General features: G+C 60.5%; 1 protein-coding gene across 1 annotated transcript in view; it reads left to right on the top strand.

Annotated features, from left to right (window-relative positions):
• SHANK2 (SH3 and multiple ankyrin repeat domains 2) overlaps positions 1 to 27233 on the top strand; it is a 451364-nt gene that overhangs the window by 129191 nt on the left and 294940 nt on the right. The window contains exon 10 of the mRNA XM_032879738.1: positions 9621 to 9687. Within this exon, the coding sequence (XP_032735629.1) occupies positions 9621 to 9687 (67 nt within the window). The remainder of the gene's footprint in view (positions 1 to 9620; positions 9688 to 27233) is intronic.

Below are 27233 nucleotides of genomic sequence, written 5' to 3'. Positions count from 1 at the left end.
CCTTAGCCTTCCATCCCTCCCAGGTTCAGAGTCCCCTAAGAATGTTTGTCTTGAAGGGAAAAGCAGCTCAGTGTCTCATTCAGTGTTCCACTCTTCCTTCCCACCCAGACTCACCTAGACTCTGGCTGTTCACTAGCCCTGCCCGATGCTAAACACTCCCGCTGATTTCTCTGCACTCAGCAGAGAGCAGCCACGGGTTCCCAGCCCTTTCCGTGAGCTGGAGATGTGTTCATGCTTCTAGCGGAGAACAGCAGTGGGATGCGAGCCCCTGTCTTCACTGTGGCCCCACACAGTGGGTCTTAGTGGCAGCTAAGCTCAGCAGAGCTACCTGTTGCATCGTCTTTGTTCATCCTACTCTGTTCTTCTTGGGGACACGATCACCTGCCTCTAGCCACTTCCTCACACCTATCTGTGCTCAGTGGAGGCTTTTTTAGATCATTTCCTAATAAGCCTTTTGAGCATGACCTCATCGTCATTGATTTCTTCCATATTTTCTGGCACAACAAGAGTTTGCATGTTCCTGGAGCAAATTTCTTGCTCAGACTTGGAAGCCACCATTTTTCCAGAGAAGCCTCATTCCCTCTCGTACCAAGTAATGTTTAAGATCCGTGTTCTAAGCGGAAAGAGGCTTATTTTAAAGAGAATGTGCACTGTAAGTCATCTTGGCATTGCCTGGACTCATTCAGGACAAGGTTTCTGCCCACCTTTGACCTTGCATCTGTTTCTCCTTCCAAACATGCTGAACCCTCCGGTCTCTGTCAGCCGTGCTGTGGTTCTCCTGGCTTATTCTCTTGCACACATGCGAAATTCTCCTGCAATCGTGCCAACCCCTCCACCAGCAGCGCTCAGACGATCGAGGGGCATTTGTCACTGGAGCAGATCCCTTCGGGATGCGCAGTGAAGTCTGTGCTTGAAGGTCCTTTGGAATCACTTTTCTCTATTTATGCCATTAGCTCTGTGTGCGTCTATGTTCATTTTGTTTAACGTTACTTCTGATTTTTAACATTAACATTTTTAACATATTTATGGATATGTAAAAGATCCACATCATTCTAGAGGCAAATCTGGAAAACAAGGGAAACAGGAAGAAGTCACCATTTCTCCCTCTCCTTCCCGGTCTCTTCTTTCCTTTTTTTTTTTTTCCTTTAAAGGTTTTTTTGTTTTTTGTTTTGAGAGACAGAGAGAGAGAGAGAGAGCATGTGAGTGAGCCAGGGGAGGGGCAGAAGGAGAGAGAGACCCAAGCAGACTCCCTGCTGGGTGTGGAGCCTGGTGCAGGCTTGACCCCATGACCCTGAGATCATGACCTGAACCAAAACCAGGAGTCAGATGCTGGACCGACAAACCCACCCAGGCGCCCCCTTAGTCTCCTCTTTCCTCCCCTTAGGTACTAATGTTTTTAAACACGCTCTCCCCCTGTTTATAAAGTGCTTCTCAAAACACCCACTTTCCTCCTAGACCCTCCATCCCTCGAGGGCTGTAATGACTCCGCACTCACAAGCTCACTGCACTGCCAGGTCCCCCGTGAGGAAGGGTCTGTGAGCCCGGCTGCCATGAGGACGTGGAGGCTCAGAGCGGGAAGGCACAGAGCCGGAGCCGCGCAGCGTGGAGCACGCGGAGCTCAGCCGCGCCGCGGTCTCTGTAGCTTCACACTCTGTCAGGCACCGGGTGCTGGCGGCTGTTCAGATGGACACGTTTAGCAACACCCACATAGACCTCCGCACGTCGTCACGGCTCCCTCCTGAGCTGGTGGAGCCGCCCGGTCTGCCCGTGGCTTGCACGAGACATGGGCGGTGGCCTTGTGACTCGGGGCACGACGGTCCCCGTGGGACCGGCCCCTCGGCACAGGGCAGAGCGCACATTAGGAGCAGCGTCTGACGCTCGTCCCCAGAGCCGGTTTGGGGGCCCCTGCGGGGAGGGGAGGGGAGGTGCTGGCACCCTTCTGGCCTGGAGCCCTCCCCACCCCCAGAGCAGTGGCTGAAGCTGTGTTGGAGCCGCTCCCCGGGCTGCTTTCTGATACCTGGGGCCGCCTGAGCACCCATGTCATTGGCAGCACAGGGGGCCAGCAGAACCTGTGTGGGACAGAGAGGTGGCCTGCTCCCTCGCCCAGGACACAGCTGCATGGCAGCCTTTCTCCATCACCGCCCTCCCCTCAATCTCCCAGTTTCTGTTTCCTAACAAAAATGAAGCAAAGTGACCCAAAGTAACTCATACCCAACATCCGGAGCGTGGCTGCCCCAGCCTCGCACGCCGCTCTCGCCCTCAGCCCCGGGCGCGCCAGGGGCCGTGAGCTTTCACCGTGGACATGGAACGTCTGCCGCTGAGGGAGCCAGCGTGCGGCCGTACGCCCCCCTGCTCGGCGGGCCCCTTCCCTGCGGGTCCTGCATACCTCACCCCCACTGCCGTCCCTGAGCCAGCACCCGGGTGGGCTTGGAGGGCAGCACGGCCACACCGCTATTCCCACGGCAGGAGCTGCCTGACGGGGTGGCCGTCACAGGAAGCGTGGGGGACCGTGAGCCGTGTCAGCGACAGGCAGATCACTGTATCGTCAGCCGCTTAGAATTCCGTAGGTTGTGTCTGCGGCCTGCTGTGCCCCCTCGGAACGCTGGCCTGGGAGGGGCGGAGCAGCAGGGTGTGTGCATGTGTGTGTGTGTGTGTGTGTGTGTGTGTGTGTGTGCAGCTGAGGCGGGATTTACCAGTCCTGGTCTCTGCCAGCTTTGCATTCTGGAAGCACCAGGGATTTTCTTCCTCCGTCCGCTCTCACCATGTGATAGGCCAGCAGGGTTCCTCGGCTTAGGCTCCCACCACCCTTTCTGGGTTGTTTCTGCGCCCCCTGACCTGACCCCGAGGAGCACCCCTGAGTACCAGCCCCCAGGCTTGCCTAGCTCTGGTCTTCCCCCCACCCAAGGTGCAGCGGCTGCCCGCAGGCTCACCTGCCCTCACCTGCAGGGCTCCCGGAGGCCCCTGACCCCGCTCACTGGCTTCAGGCCAACACGGACTGAGGACGCGGGCATGTTGCTTTCTCTTTGACCCTCTGCTGCAGAGAACAGGGAGCCCCCCTGGTGCAGGGGAGAGGGCGGCACTGCCTGGGGGACAGCGTGGCAGTGAGGCCCACAAAACACACAGACACACACTCAGGTGTCCATGTGTGTCAATGGAGTGCATTTGTAGAAATCAGTGTTTACTTAACTGTATTTTAGTCCAAGAGCCCAGATGGCTACAAAGCATGACCTTGATTTTATAACCAAAAGATGCATCTTCCTTTCTGGGGCCACACCCCTGCCTCCTTCCCCAAGAGGACAGTGGTGGCAGCCTGCCTGGGGAGGGGGGCATCTCCCTGTGCATTCTCTCTTTGTCCCCCTTGCGGGGTCCCAGGGGGTGTCCTGGCAGGGCCGAGGGCCATCCTGTAAGTGGGACGCAGCCAGGCTCTGCTGAGTATGGTTATTTGGGGATGATTGTCTCTCATTATCTGTCCATAGACGGCCCCGTGAATCCTAACCGGAAGAATTAAAATGCTCGGCACCAGGGCACAGTTGCTAAGGGATTCTGGGGGTGTGTACCGTGCGCTCTCGCGTGCTGGCAGGTCTCAGAACAGCCACCACTCACAGCCGAGACGAGAGTCCCGGGGGCCGTGGGCGTCTCTGAGGGACCATGTTCTGAGGGACCATGTTAAAAGAAGACATTGGTGTTTTGATCTCTAATATCAGGACCAAGGACAAACTTGTCATGCAAGCAGGCGACACCCAGAAATCATCGGAAAGCTAATGACGGTCCGTTTAACCCTCGAGGGGCACTGTCGAGACCGGGGTGGGGGTGACAGAAGCCGACATGCAGCCTTGCAGTGAAGAGAGGGCATTTCCAGTGAACCTTGCCATTGCCCAGGAGGTTCCTCAGGGTCACAGTCAGAGGCTTGGAACGAGGGAGCCGTCTCGCGCTTGGGACTCGGCACCTCACACGTGCTTCCAAGATGTGGTTTCTCTGAAGGGCCTCTGCCTGCCCGTTTGGAGCTCTCAGTCCTCTGAGGGCTTCCCTGGAGCCCTGCCCGCGACTGCCCGGACTCGCAGGTGCGCGGGGGCTGGTGTTGCCCCCCAGGCCCCCCAAGCCCGAGAGCTGTTCTTCCTCCAGGTGACAAAGGAGAAAAGTGGCGGGTTTGGGGGGAGCCGAGTCTGAGCGGAAGCAGGGAGCCTGGTTCCTGTGGCTCCCAGCGAGCCCCCCACAGCCGACCCAGGGCTGCCGTCTGACACGCACCTGGCCTTCTCGGGGTCCTGGAAAAGGGGGCTTCCCAGCACGGGCGGTCACTCCCTCGGAGGTCTCACGGCCCCCAGCGTAAACCCTCCACGGCCAGGGCTCCCTGCCCCCTGCGGGCTGTGCCGGGGTAAATGCAGGAAACCAAAGAGTGGATTAATTTAAGAGCAGTAGTTGCTCTAATGACTGCATCAGGACGGACACTGTTTTCCCTGGTGGAGAGCGGTACGCGTTCCCCAAGCGGTCGGGGGATTGTAGTTACACGGAGCCGCCTTTGCGGGATGGGAGGGAGGGGAGCAGCTCCGCCGGAACACGTGCAGCAGCTGGGCCGGGGTCCCGCGCGGAAAATGCCCCTTTCCCGGGACTAGAGCGCTCTGCCGCCCCTTCTGTTCAGCGTGGGGTCCGGGGCAGGTTTTAGAGCTGGTATCTAAGTGCCAGATGCTCTCTTTCAGCCCCCAGACCCCAAGGAAGGCACTCTGAGCTCTTGGCTTAGAGTTTTAGTGGTTTTGAATCATTTCCAGGATCTTAAAAACCCTTCTTGGTTTTTAAGGGGCTCCTCTTGGTGCCAAGGGCTCTACAGAGAGCCCAAGTCTCTCTCCCTGGGTTTTTCCTAAGAAAGTAAATGTCTTTGGATTTTTTTTTTTTTAATTTCTCAAGGTATTAAAATGCAATTTTATGTTATTTCATTGTGTTGAACTTAATTCACATACCTCCCTGCCATTTTCGCAGCTGGAACCCGCTGGGTGTTCAGCTTGTTTCCTGAGTGGTCACCGTTCCCACAATAGGGTCTGTGATTTAATGTGCATAAAGGAAAGAGAAGGAAGAAAATTCTCTGTATATAATAAGTTTCTTCTGCAACACTGGGATTAATTACAAGCTGTATGTCTTTTTTTCTTCTAAAGGACACGACCTAGCCTGAATTTATTTATAAGCACACTAGGAGGTTGGTGCTAGGACAGGGAGAGGAGGGGAGAGGGTTCTGCATTTTCTCTTCCTTTTTCCTCCCAGAGAGAAGCGGGGACCGTGGGCGGTGTCCTCACCGGGCTCAGGCGGGTCCGTGGCTCATCCCCACACTGGGAGGCGATGCTGGGCGGCCGGGAACCCCGTGGGACTGGGTCTGCAGGGGACCTTGCTTTTTGACGAGACAGCTCCTGTCTGTCTCTCAGAAATCGTTCCCCGGCAATTTTAATGCCAGTGCGATTTGGTTTCTCGTGAAAGCTCATCTAAGAAAGTTCTGTAGGAACACTCAGCCGGCTCCCGGTTTCATGGCTCCACACAAGTTTTCATGCACGTCATTCAATTTGCTACGTTGTCTTCCCATCTCTGAGTACGGTGAGGAGCCTGGGCCTTCTTGAGGCTGGGAGGAGGGCAGGAGGACACTGTCCAGCAGGGGCAGGAGCGAGGCTCCGGTTCCTGGTTGGAGTGACGCAGCATGGGTGGAGACCGCACGCTCATAAGCCGGGAACGTCTAGTCTGTGCATGTCATCGTACGTACTGTTACTTAGACAAAAACAGTGCAACAACTTGGAGGGCAGGAGAGGCACTTGGGGAGGGGACGAGAGGCTGTGTGGGGACAAACGCGGCTCTGGCCTTGTCCTGGTGTGTGGGAGCAAGTCCTTCTTTCCTCTGGATGCTGATACTCAGGAAGTGGCACGAGGGTCTAGCAGGTGCACAGCCACACACCGCCCAAGCGGCACGGAAATGACGTGCAATCAAGGTCAAGGCCGTTGCTCTGGCCTTTCAGTTTCAGGGGCGTGCTTGCGAATGAATGTTCATAACAAAATCTTGGGGGTGGAGGAGACGAAGGCTCTGTGTGTGAACAAGACTCGGGAAGCAGTTCCTGCAGCTCCGTCCCTGACGATTACGTCCCCGAGGGCCCCGGCCTCCACCTCGTGAGCTCGGTAGCCAGGCCACGTGGGCAGGACAGGTTCTCAAGTCATCGTGCGTGTCTGGATGTTTGCTGGAAGATGGCACGTGTCCGTGAGGAAGGTGAAGACACACTCTCTGCTCAAGGTCTCCTGGGCTGAGCTCTGTCCCCAGAATCCCTGCATTGGAGCTCCAACCCCCATACCTCACGATGGGTCTGCGTCTGGAGATGGGGCTTCAAAGAGGCGATTAAGGTGAAATCGGGTCACCGGGGTGGCCCTGACCCAGGGTGACCGGGGTCCTTACGAGAAGAGGGGATCAGGACACAGACACACACTGAGGGGCAACCCCGTGGGGACACAGGGAGAACATGGCCATCCGCACATGAGGACAGAGGCCTTGGGGCGGGGGGCTGCCCTGCTGACTTCCAGCCTCTGGGACCCCGAGACTATACAGTCGTACAGTCCACGCTGCCCCGTCAGCAGTGTTTGCTGTGGTGACCTGAGTCGGCTCCTGCAGGAGTGTGCGGTGGCCCCAGCCGTCCCCTCTCTGGTCGCTGTCCTGCAGAAGATGGTGCTGACTTTCTGCTTCCAAATCGCATCTCATTATTAATCTCTCTTACACGCCTCTTTGCAAGCAAGGGTGCTGTGCCTACACTGGGGTGCCAGGGATCGCCTGTGGTCAGAGCCACGGGAGGCCACATGTGGCACCTGGCTGCGAGCCCCGAGGCTTTGGGTTCCAAGGTTTGGGGCCTGCCTGTATGTAAGGTAGAAATTCAACGCCCTTGAGCTCTTACCGCCCGCCTCCTCGTCTGGGAGGCAGGAATCACGGCGACGCTACGCAGCTGTGCCACGAGGATGCCGTCAGATGCTGCGTCTCGATGCCTGGGGAGCCTGGGTGCTGAGCCAGGCGCCGTCCCGGCTGTGAGCTCGAGCACGATGGGCATTTTTATTACCCCATGGTGGAAGCCAGCCTCCCAGTGTCCATAATCCCTGTGACGGAGTCTCGGCCCTGGGCGAGCAGGACTGAGGGGCGTGGAGAAGCCTCTCCCCACCCCCGTGTGCTCATCCCCTCTCCACCTGACGGTCCTGACTCGAGCTGCTCTTAAAGGCTGGTTCTCTGCAAACATAGAAAAACCGTTTGCTCTTTATCAAGATTTCCGGGAGCAAATAGTGTCCTTCAAAGCCGGTGCTATTTCAGAGGAGAAATTTGCATTTTATTGGCAAATCCATCTGGGAGGGGGGAGGATGCATTCGGTCGATGTGAAATAATTATCTCCCGTTCTTTTGTGTGCAACGCTAAACTTTTATGCCTCTCTCAGATGTTTTTTTAATGGCTTTTTCTCGCCTTGACAACCGTAAATATTTTATATACATTGGGCTGCGTAATGCTGTGCAGAAGATTTTTCTGCATAAGAGGGGTTGGGGCGGGGTGGGGAGGGTCATGCCCCCGTCCCCACGGAGCCAGGAGGTTGTTCACGCGGCTGGGGATTCCACGGCTGGGGCTGAGCAACGCAGATGGAGGTAGACCAGCTGGATCGTCCTAGTCTGACTTTTCCTACTGATTGGATCGCAAACTTCTAGATGTTGAACCCCCGGACAGAGGGGGTGTAGGTCTCCGTCTGGGAGCCAGCAGGCCTGAGGTCTAGAGGTCGGAAGACCTTTCTGTGCCGGCACAGCAGGCGGGCAGGAGTTGTCCCTCCCAATCAGCTTCTTTGGTCCATGCAGGCTTCAACTGATTAGATGAGGCCCACCCGAGCTGCATGACCGAGAGTCCACAGATCATGCAGAAACACCCTCACAGACACCCCCAAGTACTTTGGGGGCAGATGTGTGGGCCCTTGTGGCTCCATCCAGATGACACCTAAAATTAACCATTGTACCTGCTTTCAGGCCCTCTGGTCTAGAGCCAGAAGTGGACTCCTGGACAGGATGGTAGCTCTGTCCTAAGGCGCTTGGAACCTTCTCCCACTGCGGCTGTGCCAGCGGACGCTCCTGGCAGCAGCACTCAGCCTGCCGTGGTCCCCACATCCCGCCAGCTCTTACTTGTCTCTGATTGCCGATGGCAGGCCCGCTGACGGGCGTGACAGCAGTGTGCCCCTGAGGGTTGGGCTGGAACCCACAGAATGAGCGTGCCCAGCTGTCACCTAAGTGACACTGGGTCATAGGCTCCATGTTGCCTGGCAGGCCCTTCTGTCTGCACCCCTCAGAGCCAGCAGGCTTGGCCCCCAGCTCCTCAGGGCGCCATGTGGACCTCCCACCTGGGCTCCGCCCCTCTGTCCCTGTCCTTGTCCTTGGTCCACGCTTGGAAGCCGGGGTCCCAGATGGGCGGTCCCTGGAAGAGCATTGTCCTCCCTGAAGCTTCCAGCCCTATGTCTGTCTCTGCAGATTCCGGGGGGGCGGGCTGCTCCTGGGGGTGTGGACCGTCGCCTCTGAGCCCCAGGCCTCCCATGTGGGGTGCTGGCAGCTCTGCCCACCTGGTTCTGACCCAGGTCTTCCCAGGGACCTCCTGCCTGGCCTTTTCACTTGAGCCCGCTGATCTGTAGGGCCTGCACTGGGACCATCCCCCATAGGTGTTGATCCTGGCAGGCTGGAATTTTTCCTGCCCACCTGAAGTCTGGTGAAGAGCTGTATGCACTTTTTGGAGGTGTCACTTCCCCTTGCTTCTGGGGTGCGGCTTGTGTCTAATCAGAAGGATGGGGCTCCCAAGCGTGCCTGATGGGAACACAGGACATGCGGCTGGGGGGCTCCAGGCGCCAGCTCACCGAGCACCCCGCGGCTGTGCTGGTGGTCCCTGTGGGGACTTCTGGGCTGAGGCACGCTCCCCTGTGGGTTCTCCCGGGACATGAGCCTCATCTTGTGACACGGCCAGGGGCTCAGGGGGCGAGCGTGGTGGTTGATTCTGAGGGTCTAGGGGCCCATGGGTGCTGGGGCTGCTGTTTTAAGAGTCGTGACTGATCCCATTTGTGGCCACGGAGGCGGGGGGCCGAGGACATCTAGCTAAGCAGAGGAAGTCACACAGGGAGACAAGCCGTGTGATCTCACCCACGTGTGGAATCTGGAAGCCCAAACCCACAGGAAGAGAGGTCAGACTCGTGGTTCCCAGGGTCGGGGGGCCGAGGCAGATGGGGAACCGGTCGTGGAGGCGTGGCGTTTGGCCCAGTGCCTGCCGTACGGTGCGCTGGCGAGTTGCCACAAGAGGAGATCCCAAAAGCCCTCATCACGGGGAAAGAAGATTTTTGTCACCATCCAAGGTGACAGATGCTGACTGACCTCGTGGTGATCTTCCCACCATCTGCGTACGACGAGTCATTATTCTGTCGAGCCCCTTAAACTCCCACAGGGTTGTATGTCTGTTAGAGCTGAATACAGCTGAAGGGAGACGGACGCCTCTTGCTTTAAAACCGGGGGCGGCGGGGGCTGTGTGTGCACGCGGCGAGGCTGTCAGTGGTGGGGACATGCGAACGGCCCGGCTCTGCCCCTGACGTGTGAACGCCATATCTTCTCTTACAGGTGGCGATCATCGCGGGCAACTTCGAGCTGGCGGAGTACATCAAGAACCACAAGGAGACCGACATCGGTGAGTGGGCTTGGGGAGGACGGGCTCCGCCTGGAAGGGAGACGTCCCCCACCTTCTGTAATCCTCACGCCGCTGGCTTGGGGTCCGCGGTTAGCAAAACCCGACCAAGAGTGTGGCCCTGGCCACTTGGCCATGTCCGTTCTCACGTAGCCGTCACTCACAGCACGCGGCCCACGCAGGCACTGCTGTGTACCTGCTCAGTCAGACGAATCTGCGGCTTGTGTCCGTGGGTTGGCTGGAAGGTTCTGTCCCATTTAAGCTAAGAGACAGGAGCTAGACGAGGTGCAGCGGAGACACCCCCATCTCTGAGCCATTCCTCTGCCCCGCGGTGGTGCTCATGAGCCTTCCCCTTTCTAGTACCCCTTGTGCCAACCAGGAGGGCTGTGTCCGGGGCTCCGCCTCTGCCCCATCGCCCACCTGGCGGCTGGGCGCAGCCCTGCATCTCCGAAGAGCCCGCCGGCCTGTTTCTGCCGGCGCCAGGCTTGCACAGGACCTGCAGCGGGGAGCAGTCCCAGTGGACCAGCAGTGGTGAGCTTTCGGACTCGGCGCCAATCCGCCCATTGGAGAGGCGGCCGATGGCATCTGTGTCTTATGCCTGTGCCCCTCACCCCGTGTTGGCTGCTGGCGGCGAGGGTGACCACATGTCTGGCTGTCGAGTCTTTGCCGTGTTCGGTGTGTGGCTGGTTCCTGCCCGGAGTCTGAGACCCGCACAAGGGCGTGGAACCAGATGCTTCGCTTGCGTCCTCCAGTGCCCCGAGCGGGGCACCCGGGCCTCCCAACGGCCCGCCCCATGCCGACACGGTCCCTCCTGTGAGCCAGGGCAAACCGTGGCGTTGCCCTGAGACCCGGGCCTCAACCCTGGCCACACCAGCTGCTCTGTGAGCGCATCGTAAAGACTGATGATGTCATGCCTGCCATGCCTTGTAGGGACAGGGCCGAGCCCGCACGGTGCCCACAGCTCCCTTCCGCCATGTTCCCACTGCAAGAGGCCGGCGCGGTGCAGTGGGGTTGGCTTGAGGTCTGAGAGTCTCAGTTGCTGGGCCCGCGGCCCAGGAGGGGCAGGGAGCGTGTGCAGGCCCCGCGCCGCCACCACAGGGATTTCGGGGGGCCCTCCCAGCCTCCGGAGCCGAGCCGTCTGGGGTGGTAGCGAGCCCAGGGCTGCCCTCCTTGCTGCTCTGAGCACGGGCCTCGATGGGGCTGCACGGTGGAAGGGGGCGTGGGGAGGTGGCTGGAGAGACCAAGCTGCTCATACAAAGAGGAGGGAGATCGCCGACTGTGTCGTCTGGTCTGAGGTACCCTGAGCTTTCCTGTACGGGATGCAGGCGGCTCTGGACTGACGGAGGGTTTTTTCTCTCTTATCACAAACGGAGCACCCGTGGGTCGAGTGAACACGTTTTAATCGCTGCTCAGCCGTTCGGACCTGTGACTTTAACTACAAAGGGCGGCCCCTCCTGAGTCGTGGGGGCACTGGCCGCCGTGCGGCTTCCCTGTCTCATGGGGCCAGGACCACAGTCTGTACCTTCCCAAGACCACCTCGGGGGCCCGTGAAGATGCGGGACCAGCTGCTACGGTCCACCGAGGCAGGACTGGGCGCCCCTCGACCTGCCTTGCAGGCCTTTCTGCTGTGTGGCCCAAAGAGGTGTGTGCTTCGCAGGACCCTCCAGGACCTCCAGGGGGGGACGAAGGAGGCTCTGGTCCTCTGAATGTCCTGACGAAGGGTCTCGCTGACCCAGCAGACTGGCCCCGCAACACACGAATGTGCACAGGGACACCCTCACGCACTGATTCCTAGAGCCCGTCCGTCTGTCCTCGAGCCCCGATTCAGCCCTGTGTTCACTGACCCTCTGCCCTGGGGCTGCCCCCGCTCCTAGAGGGGCGCAGATGCCGTGTGTGGGGAGTCTGGGCAGGTCAGAACCTCATGCCCGCCGGAGGGCAGATCCCATGCGGGGGGGGGGGGGGGGGGTCCTGCGGGGGACGGTGGGTCCCATGTGGGAGGGCGGATCCCGCGGGGGAATGTAGGATCCCGTGCGGGAGGGTAGATGCCGCGTGTGCTGGGGTCTAGGAGGGACAGTGCCCTGCGCCAAGCGGAGGGGACGTGCCCGGGAAGGCTTGCCGCTCAGGGTATGCAAGCTGCCCCCCCGCCCCCCCACTCAGAGGGCGGACGTCCTGTTTTAGGCGGAGTTCCTGCAGGCCCCTGTCCTCACCTACCGCCCAGAACAAGCGCCCACCTGAGAACCTGATGGTTTCCTCCCCACATCCTGAGCCCTCCTCGACGTCCGCAGTCTGCCCTGACACCTCACTCTGTCCACTGCCAGAGCTCCTGAGCCCCAGGATTGTGGGGAGAGCTCGGGTAGCAGCTTTTGGGGGCAGGGGCCCGGGGCAGGAGGGACAGAGGGCATGCGGGGTGCAGAGTCACCTCCACGAGGTCGCCCTGGGGGAGGCCAGGCTCTGAGGCCCGAGAGGGGCCCTGGTGCCTTCCCGGCTGAGGACGTCCTGCGTCCCGAAGAAAGCCATCTGCTTCCTGCTGCAGGAGGGCTTCCTTTTCCCTCTGCGGTTTCACACGCTGTGCTGTGCTCGAGCCTCCTGAGAACGTCCCTGCGGTGCCTGAACCGGCCGGTCCCCGAGATGCCCCCCTTGTCACCCCTCGGTCACTTCTTCCCACGATGACTCCATCGGGCACCTTCTCCCTGGGCCAGTCTGGGGATGGAGAGACCTTGGTCCGTCCGAGGCTGGCCTGTTAGGTGTGGACCCCCGGCCCGGGTTCCCAAGCGAATGTCCCCTACAGACCCCGTGGCCCCTTCCAGGGCGGGACAGGCTACCAGCCAGCGGCCTCCTCATGGGAGAAGGCGCGGGACTTCGGAAGAGCAGACTTCCCCTCTGGGATTGTTGCATCCGCCCGCTCCTCCGTGTCCTGGCCCTGTGCCACCCTGGCTGCTGCTTCGTCCCCCACCCCCCAGTGCGTCTTCCGGGCTGCTGGCAGCCCATCCCCAGGACAGAGCTTAGGACCACCCCATTCCTGTTCCTGACGAGTCATCAGCCAAAGCTTCGGGGTTCCCCGGCACCCAGCCGCAGGTGCCCAGCCTTGTGGAGGGCAGAGGTCCAGAGTCTCCCCTCAGGGAGCCCAACTCCGGGACCCAGGGTGGCCTCTGCGGGCACCGTCTCATATCCCTGCAGCCTGCTGAGGTTGGGCATCCAAGCACCGCCCCTCCTCTGCTTCCCAGGATGCCTCATCCCTGCGGGCTGATTCAGAACGTGAGGATGGGCCACAGGCTGGTGTCTTGGGGCCACCGTCAAGAGATGCCCGCCCCCGCTGGGTGGCACGGAAACAAGGTGTGTTCTGCTTCCGCGCCAGAGGCCAGACGTGCAGAGTCGAGGTGACGGCAGGGTTGGCCTGTCCTTGCCTCCCGCCGGCTCTGGTGGTAGCCTGGCCTTGCCCGTGTGGCTCCCGTCCTGGGGCGGCTGCACGTGGCCCGCTGTCTGCGTCTCAGACCCCCTCTCCTTTCTCAGAGAAGGTACTGGGCTACCCTAGCCTCAAGAGCCTGCCCTAAATCCAGGATGCTCTTGACTTGAGATCGTCAGATTGATCCAGGGATTAGGATGAAGATGTATCTTTGGGACCACGTCAGCCACCGTCAAGGGCACTCATGTGGCCACATGACGGTCTCTCGAGGCTGTGTCCTCTGCAAACCCGGGTGGCGTCGGCCTTCCCCGCGGCGCCGGCACGTAGTAGGGCTTTAGTAAGTGCCTGTTGAGTGAATGGCCCCTCACTGCCCGTGTCCCCGTTCCAAGCTCCTCTCCTCCGCGTCTCTTCTTGAAATAAAAACCTGCTTTCCCGGCAGCTGGTCACAGGTGTCTGGGAGCAGAGCACATGGTACAGGCCCACGAGCTCCTGAACCGGATGTTTGCCTGCGTGTTGTAACGTTTGCTCCCTCCCGTGCATGGCAGAGCCCTCGGCACGGGCAGAGGTGTGGGCAGAGGCTTGCCCAGGGCAGTGTTCTCAGTCCTTTCACCGGGTCGTTCTAGAGCCATGCTGGGCTGGGGGTCCCTGGTGTACTGCTGGTGAGGTCCTGTGGCCACGTGGTCTCCGGTTCCAGCTTCTGTGGCTCGGCTCCCCGACCCCCATCCTCAAGACCTGTGAGGGTGCTGCCAGTTTGTCCAGGTCAAGGCCACCCTTCTGTCTGCTCCTGGTCTCTGCGGTGGCAGGTGTCCCACGCCTGAGGGCTTCAGCCTGTCCCTACGTGCCCTTCATTTATTCCTGTCCGCCTCCAGAAACGTGGTGGGGGTGCTGGAGAGAACAGGACGGGGCTGTGTTTCCCCTTTGTGATCTGCATTAAATCTTGATTTATAAGCTACCCCATGGTGTGAGAGAAACATTGGAAGATGGGGATATGTGTCCTAAACCTGGGGCTGGCAGCCCTCACCTCTGGGTCAGGACCCACCGGCAATGCTAACGCGCAGAGTTTTGTTGATCAGACATTTTGTGGGGCTGGGACACCACTTAGGAGCACCAGCCCCACGGGTCAGGACTCCGGACGGAGGAGATGAGGGTAAGCCTCCCCTTTGTGTGCTCCATGTTGGGCTGCTTGTCAGAAGGGAAATATGGTGGAAGGATCCCCAAATTCCAAGCTGGGGTCAGGGGGAGGGGAGGGTGTAAGGTCGCCTTCGACGCTGCGGAGAGAGCAAACTGCAGCACAAAACATTTTCCTGACTTGCCTGGTCGGCGAGGCCTTCCTCAAAAAGCCCCTTTAAACCATCACGTAGCCGCAGACTGAGAGCGGCAGATCCTTTGTTTTCCGGATGCCACCAAGATAGCAGGGCACTTGGGACACTCTGATGCGGCTTTCAGGGAAGACCGGAAACAGGTTGAAAAGCAGTGAGGTGACCAACGGGCCCTCCGAGGTCGGTAGCATCCGGAAATGGATCCAGAATGCCTGTGGGTGCAAGTCTGTCCCTTTAAAGGGGAGATCGCATCTTGTCGGGAAACCTGCTCGTGGCCCGGCCGGCGTGCACGCTGCTCTCAGCGGATGGCTGTGGCTCTTTTGTTTTTCCTTTCTTTCTGAACTCTCTTCCTCTTTTAAAAAAATTAAATGCGACCTCCATTTGGTGGTGTTATTTGCTGGCGCCCAGAAAGTGAGGGTCTCCCAGCCACCGCAAGCAGCAAAGTTAATCCCTGCCATTGAGCCTGCGAGCCCACCGGGGTCTTCCAGGCTTGGCCAGCGCGGCGGGCGCGATGGCTTCTGTGGGACGGTGGTCCCCGTGGCAAGGCTGCCGGGGAGCTGGGGAGCTGGTGTCCGAAACGGTCGTGCCAGCATTAAGCGTGTGGCAGCTGAGAAGCTTTGCACTGGGACAACCTATCTTTCCCAGGGTTGGCGGTTTTGTGTTCTGTCCGGCTTTGCGGGGAGAGGCTCTGTCTGGTGCGCTGCATAGCATGGGTTGTTCCTCTTCTGCTGAGCAAGGTTTGTTTTCATTCATCTTGTCCTTCCGCAGCTACGGAGAGAGAAGCGAGGGGGTTCTGTTTCTCGAGAGCAGGCACAGGGAGCTGGTGTGTGCGTCTGTGTGTCTGGCGAGCCGACGCAGGACGACTTGGTTACCGTTGCTAGGTTTCGAGACCGCGTGCCCGTGCTTGCGCTGCTGACATGCATCAGTGATGGGCGGCTGGGGGCTGTTTTCAAACAGATTTCTGAATGTAATATTCGTTGGGGGGGTGTTGTGAGAGGATGTAAAACCCACGCGGATCTTTTATTTAAAAAAATAATAATAGCCCCTTCGGCAGATCTCACCTGCTGTGAAATAAACCAGATCTGATTCGAAAGAAGCATCATGACTGTAAAATGTGCCACTTACCGTGAATGAGACACAGGGGCCCCTCTGTGTTTGCCCGTGAGGCCGGGTCCTGGGGAAAATCCCAGATCGGGTAGGCTGGGGTCGGCTGTGCCGAGTCTCCCCATTACTGGCTGCAGGGAGAGCCTTCTCCAGGAAGCCAGGCTGCTGTGTGAGCTAGAATCGGGGGGCGATCCCACAGTTGTCTGGATCCCCAGAGCAAGGTGCGGAGGGAGGGAGACACGGTGAAGCCCCAGCAGAGTGTGGCCTAAGCAGACGTGAGCTCCCGGCTGCCGTCACCCGCCACGCTGACTCTGTTCCTGTGTCTCTGGCCTCCGTGGGGCCGAGGGAGCGGCCACACAGCGTGTGTCATCGGGACTCCCTCCTGACACCGGAGCTGTGGGCCACATGGGTCTTGCTCCAGGCTGATGGCTGTCCCTCCCTTCTTGCGGTGCAGGGCTTGCCGCTGCAGTACTCCCCCCTCCCCTGCCCCACTCCACTGTGCGCCTCTCCCGCGAGAAGTGTTATCCCCAGATCCCGACACGGAGCGGATGGGCCAGGACACGCACTAAGGGGACACCCTGTTGGGGACAGCCACAAGTTGCCTGTGGGTTCTGCTGGGATGGGGTTTTTCCTGTGGCCAACTTTTGGTACCACTGTCCGGGGAAGTGGACGTGGGCGTCCACTGGCCTCCGGTCTGTCCCAAAGGCTGTATTCTCCTGGAGCCCAGGGACACTTGTCTTTGTCCTGGAGAGGTGCCACAGTGGTGCAAAGCCTTGATGTCCTGTGGCCTGCGTGTTTCCCCGTGTGCTGTCTTTGTGGCCCGTGGGCCGTCCTGGGGCTCACCTGCATCCCCCTGCCCCCAGCAGGTTCTTGGCCAGCTCAGGAATGCTGCGGGCCTCGGAATGGGGCCCGCAGGAGGCCGGGCCCGGGGCTGGGTCCTGCCGTCGTTGCTGCCCGCAGAGGCCCTGGCTGTGCTGTCCCACACGCAGTGGACAGGTGTGGCTGCAGGAGAGTGTGTCCCACGAGAGGCCCCAGCAGATCCTCCCACCTGCCCATGCGTCCGCCCCTTCCCATCCCCTGGGTTGGACTCTTCCCCAAACCTGAGCCTCTCCTGGTTCTTTACCGCCTAGCCAGGGGCAGCTTGGGTCCCTAGGGCAGAGCCCTTCCCCATCCACCCCAGAAGCAGGGTGGGAGCCCCAGGCCCTCAGCCACAGAGGTACTAAAAAATCCCTCTCCGTGTCAGCACAGCCTCGTCCCCTGGCTCCTGACCACATCAGGCCTCCAGCCCCTCCGCTAGCGAGTGTCACGTCTCATCGCGGGACATTTGTAGATGATGTGATCTAACACGCCCGCATCACTTGTAGAAATCGGCGTGACACTCCAGCGTCTTGCAAGAGGGGCGTAAGGCAGAGCGGAGGGGGCAGCCCCGTGGTCTGTGCTCCCGCGAGTGGGCATCCTGAGGTGGGGAGATGTCTGGGTGACGTTGCGGAGAAAACGCGAGGCGTGCTTTCTCTCGTGGGTGAGGCCGCGCTCCCACTAAGCCCGGCAAGTGTGAAAACCACCCAAGTGTTCGCATGTGGGAGCCCCTCAGAGGAGCTAGTGTGCCCTATGAACAGGCCTTATGTCTGCGTGAGCGTCTGGCGGACCGGACGAGTCCCCGGAGACCCCTGGGAGGACCCCCATCCTGTAGGAACTGGGCCTATGCCTGGCCCTAAGCGGGAAGCTCCTCCCTGACCCCAAGTGCCCGCTGCTGGGCTCCTCCCATGCTCCCCGGTTCTCGCTGGGCAGTAAACAAAGGCTCCGGGCCCTGAGGGTTATTTCCGACGGCTCGGCTCTGACCCGTGTGCCTCTGACTCCCGCCGGGGCCCTCTGCCATGTCTGCGTGCACCCCCCTCCAGAGGCATGCTGCATGGGAGTTGTGCCCCTTCTGCCGTTGGCTGGGGTACCCATCCCTGGTGGCCTGCTCCTCCCCCCGGGCTCCCCAGACTTCCCCCCGACCCTGCCCACACTTTCTTCCATCTGCAGCTGTGCCCCGGTGTGGGCCCCAGAGAGGTGAGCTGGGCCCCGGAACCCCTGGCTTTGCCGCTCCGTCCTGCTTCCCAAAGCCTGCGTGGCCTCCTCCCCTCTTCCCTGACCCCTTAGCCTCTTGGTCTGGGTTTGGCTTTTTGCCACACCATGCCGTTCTCCTCCCACCAAGACCATGCTCCTGATGGAGGCCCCAGGCAAGACTCCTGGGGTCAGCGGGAACAGGACTCTGTGTCCTAGGTTCCCTGCTGATGGAGAAGGTCTATGCCTGTGGGAGGGCAGGGGTGGGGCTGAAGTCCCCATAAAGGGACACTAAATCCCAACAGACTGTAGAGTCTGGATGAGAGTATGGATGGCTTCCTGGAGGAAGAGGCAATGGGGTGACAAAAACAGCTAATGCAGTTTCAGGGATCGCTGATGCCCAGATTGCCCTCTGTGCCTATTATGGGACCACAGAGACGGCCCTGCTGGAAGGGGACACTGACAATGTCCCCAGTTCACAGATGAGGAGAACAAGGTTTCCAGCGCCCTGGAACGGGTCCCATGTTGGGGCAGAGGGCAGTAACAAGGAGCTGGGGTTTGGACTGAGGCCCCTGGTCATAGAGCCACCCTTTCTGTGTGATACTGTCCTGAGCCCCTGTGCCTCTCATAGCCACCTCTCGTGCCCAGGTCCCCCCGAGGCGTCAGACAGGCCTGTCCCCCAGCACACCTGCTCTCGTCCCTGTTGGAGTACGGTTCTCCAGACACTGGGGGCGGGCAGGCAGCTCCCCTCCGCGTGCCCTAGCGCTGGGCCATCGGCACCCAGCCCAGAGGAGGCCCTCCCATGGGTGAGCCGCCACCGCCTTGAGCAGGACCCTGGGGATGCCTGTCCTGCTTTCTGCCCCAGTGCCCTTGGCTGACGTTACCAGCAGGTTCTGGGTTCTGCGCACCCAGCCCAGACCCACTTCCACACCGCCGAGCCCAGTCGCCCCAGCCCCACTATGCGTCCTGTAGAAGCTCGGTGTCCAGCTCCTATGGGAGTCTACGGCAGTGGTTCCAAGACCTTCCAAGGGGAGCAGCCCGGGGCCGCTGCCGTGGTGGTCTTTCTCTCTGAGCCATTTTGTCCAGGAAGACCAGTGTCCCCGTGCTCCAAGAGGAGCAGTCATCTGTCGTTTATAGGATGCGGAATAGGAGGGCTCCCCCACTCCCCCTCCACAGGCCTGCACATCCCCTGGGCTTCCCACCTCTGCCCACAGAGGCTCCCCTGCACACTGGAACTCGCCTTTCCTTCCCCTCCTCATCCTCTTGCATGCCCCTGGCCTGTCCCTGAGCTCCCATCCTTGGTGTGTCCCTCTGGGGGTGGGGGGTCCAGTTTGAGGTTTTCAAAATTCTGCTTTGCAATGAGGAATTCAGTGCATTTTGACAAAGGAGCCGGTGTGGCTGAACGAGGTCTAGAGTTCCGGAACTCCGTGTGCCCGTCACCTCACTGCTCGCAGAGAGAGTCTGGGGGGTTTCCCGAAGAGAGGACAGTTGGCTCCTTGGACGTTAGCCACTGTTGCAAGATGTGTCCCCACCCCCAGCCTTCTTGGTGAAAGCTCTAGAATCCCAAAGGTGTTTTTAGAAGGAATTGTGTTCTGGGGGCGACAGTTGGTGACCCCAGGGGAACCTGGACTCCGTGTGAAGGAGTCCAGCATTGCCTGTCAGACCCATGGAAACCCAGGCCGCCCCACGGATTCTGCAGCTCCCCTGCGCCCGAGCAGCGCCGGGGCACGTGCTGCTCAGCCAGACACTGGTCATCACGTCCCCACGCTGGCCTGGGGGGAAGGCACCGGATCAGAGGGGCAGGGCTCTTCCGGGGCTGCTCTTCCCACCTCGCGGGGACAAAGAACCTAAAGGCCAGAGCGCCCAGGTCCCGCTGAGACCGCGTCCACTTCAGGTGACTGGTGGGGAGCCCTACAAGTGCCCTGTTTCTCCAGCCTTCTCTTTTCCCAGCCCCTTCTGTGCAGGCCAGACAGCTGCTGTCCCAGCTGCTTACTGGTCCTGTGTTCACGCTGCGCCCTTCCCAGAGCACCTTTGCCCCTGACTCCCCACCTTTCCTTAAAGAACCGTGTGGTTCTTCCACTGGTTTTCCTTACCCTCCCCCCCTCCAGGTGCCTCGGTCATCCCCGTTCCTTTACTCAATCAGAGTAGTGGCTCATTTCCCAGAAATTGGGGTACACTGTTTATCCCCTGGGCTGGATGGGGCGCTCTGGACCCCAGGCTGTGTGTCCTCCCTGCCCCCACACCCGGCGCTCCCCACTCTGGGACCGTGGGTTTTACTGGAGGGCCACACATTGGGTACTTAGTAAGGAAGGATGGGACAGGCAGAAACCCCTGCCGTGAAACTCTGGTGGGCGGCAGCGTCACCAGTGTCTACCCCCAAATGCCAGAACGTCCTTTACCTTCCCAGCGAGAGTGCTGGGACGCGTCTGGGCCCCATGGCGACCCCTCTCCTATGACCTCCAGTGGCAGCATCTCTGAACCGCGGCAGGACCCCTCACGAGGCCTGGATTAGGCCAGTGTCCCGAAGCCAGGAGGCAGCGTCCCTACCTGGCGTCCGGCCGAGGACCCCGTTAGCACTCGGGGAGCCTGGCCCTCAGGGAAGGGCACGCACCCCAAGGAGTTCTCGTTGTCGTTGCGTAGAGTGACAGCAGCAAGCAGAGTCCGGAAATGGTCGTAGAAATCTTAATTTTCGTTAACACAGCAGGGCAGCTGGGTCGTAGCACCTCAGAATAAAGCATTTAGCCAAGCGCCAGAAGGACCCATGTTCCTGTCTCCTAGCCTGGCGTCTGTCCAGATCGCACCAGCCCCTTCAGACATGAGCCACGGCTGCACTCAGGGCTCTGGTTTGGTGAGGGCTGAGCCCAGAGGGAAGTCGGCGTTCCCTCCCGAAGGCTTCATGGGACTCGACTGAGCCCCATCAGTGAGCTGAGCCCTGGGACAACGTCGCGGGTGGCACTCGGCTGAATGCAGCAAAGGTTTCTATTCTGGTTTCCAATAAGCATAAGTGGAAAGACTTTGCGGAGGGTTTTAGCCGGAGAAAGAAGCATTCGTACACGTGTGTGCCAGTGCTGCCGATTTTAGCCGAGCCGGAGGGACCCATCGAGGAGCTTATGAAGCAGCAGCGGGTGATGGAAGGGAGGCAGGAGAAGATGGAACCCTCTGGTCCGGGCTCACCTGAGATGAGGCTCAGGTCCTCCCCAGCTGGGTCCAGGCACAAAACGTAGACACTGATAGACACTCCTGTCCCTGAGGCCACTGGCTGACCGGCGAGGCCACCAAGAAGGGGGCATCTCCAGGGAAAGCACAGGAAAGAGCCCCAGACCCTGGGGAGGTCCATCGGGGTCTCCTGAGGTGAAGCTGGGAAGGCAACGGAGGGCAAAGCTCGTGACCCGAAGGGGCAGCATCCCACCAGAGCTGGGGCAAGGAGCCCAGACCCTCCCCTGCAGAGCAAGGCCACACGGTCGTCCTGCGGCTGGCGGGAGGGAGCAGAAGGACAGGTGACAAAGGCTGGTGGACGCGGTAGACGGCTGCTCGAGGAATTGCACTCGGGCATCTCAGCAGCTTACCCAGGGTCACGCCCTGCTCAGGGGTGTGAGGTCGGGGTTTGGGCACAGGTGTCCTGCCTCTGGCCTGCGCACCCCTTTCTCTGCTTTCGCGCACAGCCGTCCAGCTAATGGAAGACCGATTTGACGGGGATGTGCTCCACAGGGGAGACATTTTAAGAACACCGCGTTTTGCTCCTTTTGTTAGGAATTACCAGTATTCTCTTCGGTGCATGGTACAGAAATTGAAATACTGCCGAGGAGGAGATAAGATTGTGTGGCCGGGGGCAGGCACGTGGTGTTTGGTCATTTCCCACCAGGGGCACGCTGGTTCCGGCTGCTAGGATCGCACTGGGTTCTGAGCCGCTCAGCCTTCTGGACGGCCTGCAGACGGACGACCTTCCGGACAGCCTGCAGACAGACCCCCTTCCTTCTTGTACCAAGAGCAGCTACTGGGAGTGGGGAGGGTCCAAGTCCTTCTGGGTGTCTCCAAGGCCTGGGGAACGACGACGTTGTTCAGCGTCTAGATGCACCAAGCTAAGAGGCAGAGTGTGAGGGTGGCCACCAGAGCGGGGTGACCCGCCTCTAGACGCGGTCTTCATTGTTTTGTCTCAGATGTCCCCGCGGTCGCGCAGACTTGGGCCTGGTGTGGCTGGAAACAAGGTCACGGGCCTGGCGCGGGTCGGGCATCCGGTGGGCGGTGAGCGAGACCTCCGGGCGTATGTATTCCTCCTTCTGCCAAAAGCAGGCTTCGTGTTGAAGCCGCGCCTCCCGCCCCCCGCGGATTGTTCCGCCTCTCTGCTGGCCGGCCCGTGTCGCAGAGGACCGTGTGCGAGGACTGGCCCGTGTCGCGGAGGACCGTGTGCGAGGACTGGCCCATGTCGCGGAGGACCGTGTGCGAGCACGCTGGTGCAGGCCGCAGTGCTGGGAACTACCCTGTTCTGTCTTCTTCCCGGGGTCGCCATGTAGAATCCATGAGATACTGATGAGCAGTGGCAGAGCCGTTCATGAGCCGGCGGAGGCAGGGAAATCGGGAGCGTCTCTGCATTGGGTTTGCTCCTTTACAGACAGCGAGGCTGCTGCAGGCTCTGCCCTCCGTCTGGAGAAGAGAGATGCCCCAGGCGGCTCTGCCCGGCGGCTCTCGGGGACCGGCCGCGGATGCTGGCAGCCTCTGCCACCTGCCCTGAGCGGCTGGCTGAAGGGCTGGGGACCCTGTCCGCCTTTGGCCTTGAACCCTGCTTTCCGCCTCCGTGTTTTGCTCCCATTAGCAGTGGCTCCCGCCATTGCGTCCTCCTGTCTCTGAGCAGACACTGTCCCCGAGAGCCTTGTGTCAGCTGTTGGCACGCGTTCCTCCTTCTGGTGCTCACCACTTTTGTCAGAGAATGTGAACGCGTTCGAGGCAAATTTTATCAAACTCATTTAAAAGTAAAGCTCGTGGCATGGTGTCTCAGAATAGTGGCTGACGGGTGGGATGCTTCCGTTGTCATGGCAACCGCTCTTTGTCTGGGGAGCCGGGCATTCTCCTGTGAAGTGGGTCGGTCCAGACTGCAGGTTTCACCTGACTCGGGGGCTCCCCATTCAGTGGACATGGGGGTGGTCCCCGCTTCTTTCCTTTCTGCGGGCGCCGGTGACCCCCTCCAACCTTCCTAATGGCTTGGGCTGAGCAGGGTGTGTGGAGTTAAGGCGTATGCAGGGGGCGCCAGCAATGGGGCTGTGCCCGCCCTGCCCCGAGGAGCGGGGTCTTCAGGGTCTCATGGGTTCCTCCTGTTTGGTAAACCAGGAGGTCCCAAGCTCTTTGCCAGCCCCAGGTGTGGCCCCAGCTGTCAGCACCGAGCAGAGGAGCCCTGTGACTGTTAGAGGGCATGAAGTGACAGTTGCTCCCAACCCACCTTTAGCTGGCCAAACTGGGAATGGAGGGGTCATCTGCAGGTGTCAGATTTGGAGGGGACTCACCCAAGAGTTGTCAACATGGCCCAGGGACAGGTCACCGTTCCTCGTGGCTTGTGGCCCCATGCACCATGGTCGTGGTCTGTGGAGGGCACCACGTGGGCTGGGGTCTCTCCTCTCTCTGTGTGGCCAGGTGGCATGCGGTGCCCTGCGTGCCATTCCAGGAAGGACCCTGATCCCCTCTCCTCCTCTGCACGCCCCCTCACAGCCTCTCCTGTGTCCTTCCTCACCACACTCATGTCTGTTCTCCCCTCCCCTCTCTGTGCCCGTCCCCGCCACAAACTGTCACAGCGCCCGTGCTCCCCTCCCCTCCCCACGCGCAGAGCCCGTCAGCTGACCTGACGGCCTACAGACAGATGCGGGATCCATACCCTCAATTCGAAAAAGGATTTCAAAAGCAAAAGCTTTTTCATAATTCATGGGCCGTCAGACGTGACCTGAACTGATTTGAATCTATTTATAGTCTTTATTTATCCTACTTAGGGCGATCAAGCCCGTGTCCCCTGCAGGAATCCTCCTGGGACTAGTTACAGGACCCTGCGGGGCCCACCGACCTCGTGAGGCCCCACGCAGCCCTGCCCCGTGTTCCCGCTGCAAAGCCAGGCCACTTGAGAGCACCGGCACAGCCCCGGCCCCCGGCTTTCTGAGACGGCGCCGGGCTCTGCGTTCGTTCAGTGAACGAAAGGTTCTGCACCTGAAAATCACCCCGGGTCTACCTCTTCATGTTGCAAAGGGTCCTTCAAGGAGGTGCTGCCAGGCGGGATGGAAGCATCTTTGCTGTGAACATTAATGGGAATCGTACGCAGAATTGCAGATGCCTTCAGAGCATCTCCCAGTCAAGTTCAGGCAAGGACTTACCTCTCGGAGGGCGCGTCCCCAGCCCTCTCCTGCCCCCACGCTTCCCCCGTTCCCACTCAACCCCGCAGGGCCCCGGGAGTGGCCGGAGTGGCCCGGCTTTTCCATTGTTGGGGATTCTTTTCTTCTGAGCAGGCGTGCGTCGTATTTACTCCTACATCCCTTTGCCTGTCTCTTCCTGCCTCACTTATCTGGCAAGAGTGTTGGGGGTGCAGCAGGGTGAGGCTGGGGGGCAGCGGGGTGAGGCTGCCGGGACTCACAGCCTTCATGAGAGACAGACACGGACTCCGTGTGAGAGGGGCGCCCCTGGAGAGCCGGACCGTGGCATCTCAGCGAGGGGTGGCGTGGCTGCCCAGGGGCCTGCTGTGTCCTTGTGCTGCTCTCTGTCCGGCCCCCTCCTCCACACCCCTGCTTGGACCTCAGACCCACTTGGACCTCAGACCCACTTACTGCCCCAAGGAAGACCTCTGCTCACAAGCATGTGTCGAGCCCTGGGGGCAGGGCAGGTGGGACGCCCCCAAGGAGCCCCGCATCCTGTGGCCTGGCTGGACAGTGAGGTGGTGGAGGCTGGCCGGCCTGGGCCAAGAGGTCCTCCCAGAGCTCCCATCTTCACAGCACACTGACCATGTCCGGGGTGAGCCACCTGACCTCAGCAGCCCGATGGGGGCTGCCCCCTGACCTGTGGGCACAGGTCCCAGGGATTCCTGCTGCTCTGGAGGCCAGGGCTAGGCTGTGGGGTTCTGCAGTGTGTGGGTTAGCTTGGACTGCCATCCCACACACTAAGGAGTCCTGGGGCTCCTTTGCTTGGTGCTTGGGGGGACTTAAACCACAGGCGTTTATTCTCTGTGTGGTCCTGGAGGGCAACGTCCGGGATGTAGGCGTGGGCAGGGCGAGTTCCTCCCCCGTGTCCTCACAGGGTGGTCCCTCCATGCGTATCTGTGTCCTGATGTCCTCTTCTTTAAGTCACATGGGATCAGGGTCCCCCCAGTGACCTCATGTTACCTTAATCACCTCCATAAAGGCCCCATCTCCAAATATGGCCACATTTGTAGCTTCTGGGGACTGGGGGTTCGATGGATAAACTCCAGGAGGACACAGTTCAGCCAGTAACACTTGATGTCCACCTGGCCTCGGCCTCTGCCTTTGGGAGATCCCCACCCTGGCTGGCAGCCCTGGACGCCGGCCCCTAGGATCCGAGTCTGGCGCTTTGTGGAAGGGGCCCCCATCCTGATGTGACGACCCAGACCTGACCCAGAGCTGGCACAGGTCATTGCCGTGAGGTTTCCCTTGTCCTCCAGGTGTGTCGATGGCACCCACACAACCAGGGGCGGGCACAGCATGCAGCTCACTGCATAGACTCCGGACACGGACCCTGGAGCCCATTTTCTCAGTTTGCATCTTGGCTCTGCCGTGTACGGGTTGTGTGACTCTAGACAAGTTCCTTAAGCTCTCTGTGCTGTAGTTGCCTTCTTTGTATCACAGGGATGAATGTTAGTCTTTCAGCTGGTCGTAGTCGTGGTGAGGATTACCTGCCTGGCTTGATGCTGTGGTGCCGGAGGGAGTCGACGTTGTTCAACTTTTACCCTGGCTTCCCAGAGGCAGAAACTGAGTTCGGGGAGTTTACGTGACTTGGCTGACTTGTCATACAGGGTGCGGGGTGGGGGCCCAGGTTTGTCCGAGAGCAGAGCGTAACGCCACGGGTCACACGTGCACGTCGTCCCGACCCCAAGCAGGTGGGATCCTCCTGTGAGCCCCACCCCGCCCTGCCACTCCCCTGCAAGGCCGCGGCCAGTCTGTTGAAAGTGAAAACCCAGTCTTCACGGGGGAGGGAGAACTCCTCCTGTTCTGCTTCCTTTTGGTGTCGTTGGTGAGGTTACCAGACGCGAGGGAGTGGACACGGCCTGGGTGGTCCCGGGGCGCACTCCGGCTGCTTTCCACTCAGCTGATCGCCCCAAAGAGACATGGATCAGCTTCCAGGAGGCCACGGCGGCGGGTGGAACTCAGTGCTGACAAACCCGCGGGTGCGGGAAACCCAGACGGATGACCAGCCGTCTAACCCCGAAGCCCGCCGGCCAGGTCCCTGGGGCGCTGGTGCTCTGTACTCAGTGCCCCTCCCGGGAGATGTCACGGAGGTGTAGGCGATGAGGTCCAAGTCGCAGAATGTCGTCACAGAATAGTGACCCTGCCGCTGGGTGGATGTCACCGGTGGGTGTCTGGCTGGCCCTGCGCTAGGTGGCACGGACTGTCCTCCAAGCGGCCTGGGTGGCATCTATGACCCGTGGGCCGTGAACGAGCAGCCTGGGTGGCTCTGTGTCACGCTCCGGCCTCCGCCGGCTTGTGCCCCTCCTGCAGCTGGGCGTTCACGGCCGCCCTCCTGTCCCTCCATGGCTGGAATCCTGGCCCAGCACCCAGAGCCTGCTCTCAGCTCTGCCCCCCACATGGAGGGCCTCCCCTTCCCGTATTCTCCACCTGTTCTGGATTCTTCCCAGAAAGCAGGTCCCTGCGCTCTGCCCCTCCCCCTCCCGGGTGCCTTCCTGTCCGGGCAGCACTGCGACACTGACTGGGGCCCGATGTCAGCCACCATGTCTCCTGCAGGGTCTGGGAGCGTGCAGTGGGGAGCCCCTTCCCCGTGCCGGCACCTCCCGTCAAGCGCATGTGGTCGGGTTCAGGTCCCTCGGGGCCACACGCTCCTGCTTCCCCTCGGGGGGTCCCACAGTCTGTTACTCACGTGGCCTCTGGCGTCCCTGAGAGCCAGCTCCCAGCGTCTGTATCTCTGGGAGGAGCCAGGGCGAGAGCAGGAGAGGGAACCCCAGCAGGGCCACCGACAGGCCCTTCTCCTCAACCTAGAGACGCCCCCGGGCTGTCCTCCCGCAGCACCTCTTCCCCAGGGCAGGTGGGGCCTGTCGCCTGCATGGTCATCCCCCGTGCAGCGGGAGGCCGCTGTCCCTGGGACCACCTCTGAGAAGGTTTCCTTGAGGACGCGCCGTGGGGTCCCCGAGGGTAAACCGTCCTGCCCACTGGAGCGCGAGTCCCCCAGCTGTGCAGGTGTTGCGGCCTCCCCAGCGGCACGGAACTCAGCCCTCGCCCTGTGAGTTCCTGTCATGGGCCAGAGGCCCAGACTGCCCAGTTGGGGCTGGCCGTCCCCGAGGAAGGAATCAGAGGGTCATTTTGTGGGAAAAGAGGACATGGGGTGGAGGTGGATGGGATGGATGGTGCGGGGCCTTCTGCCTCGCCACGTTGGCCCAGAGTGCCGACCCTGGCTAGTGGGAGCCACTTGGGGGCTCCGTTCTCCCCTCCCAGGGGGCACACTGTCCTTTGGGCGGGAGCTGTGCA

The sequence above is a fragment of the Lontra canadensis genome, unplaced genomic scaffold (assembly GCF_010015895.1).
Source record: "Lontra canadensis isolate GAN:19392208 unplaced genomic scaffold, GSC_riverotter_1.0 scaffold66, whole genome shotgun sequence".
Classification (NCBI taxonomy): domain Eukaryota; kingdom Metazoa; phylum Chordata; class Mammalia; order Carnivora; family Mustelidae; genus Lontra; species Lontra canadensis.
Note: the sequence above shows the minus strand (reverse complement) of the source record. Positions and strands in the feature narration are given on the sequence as shown.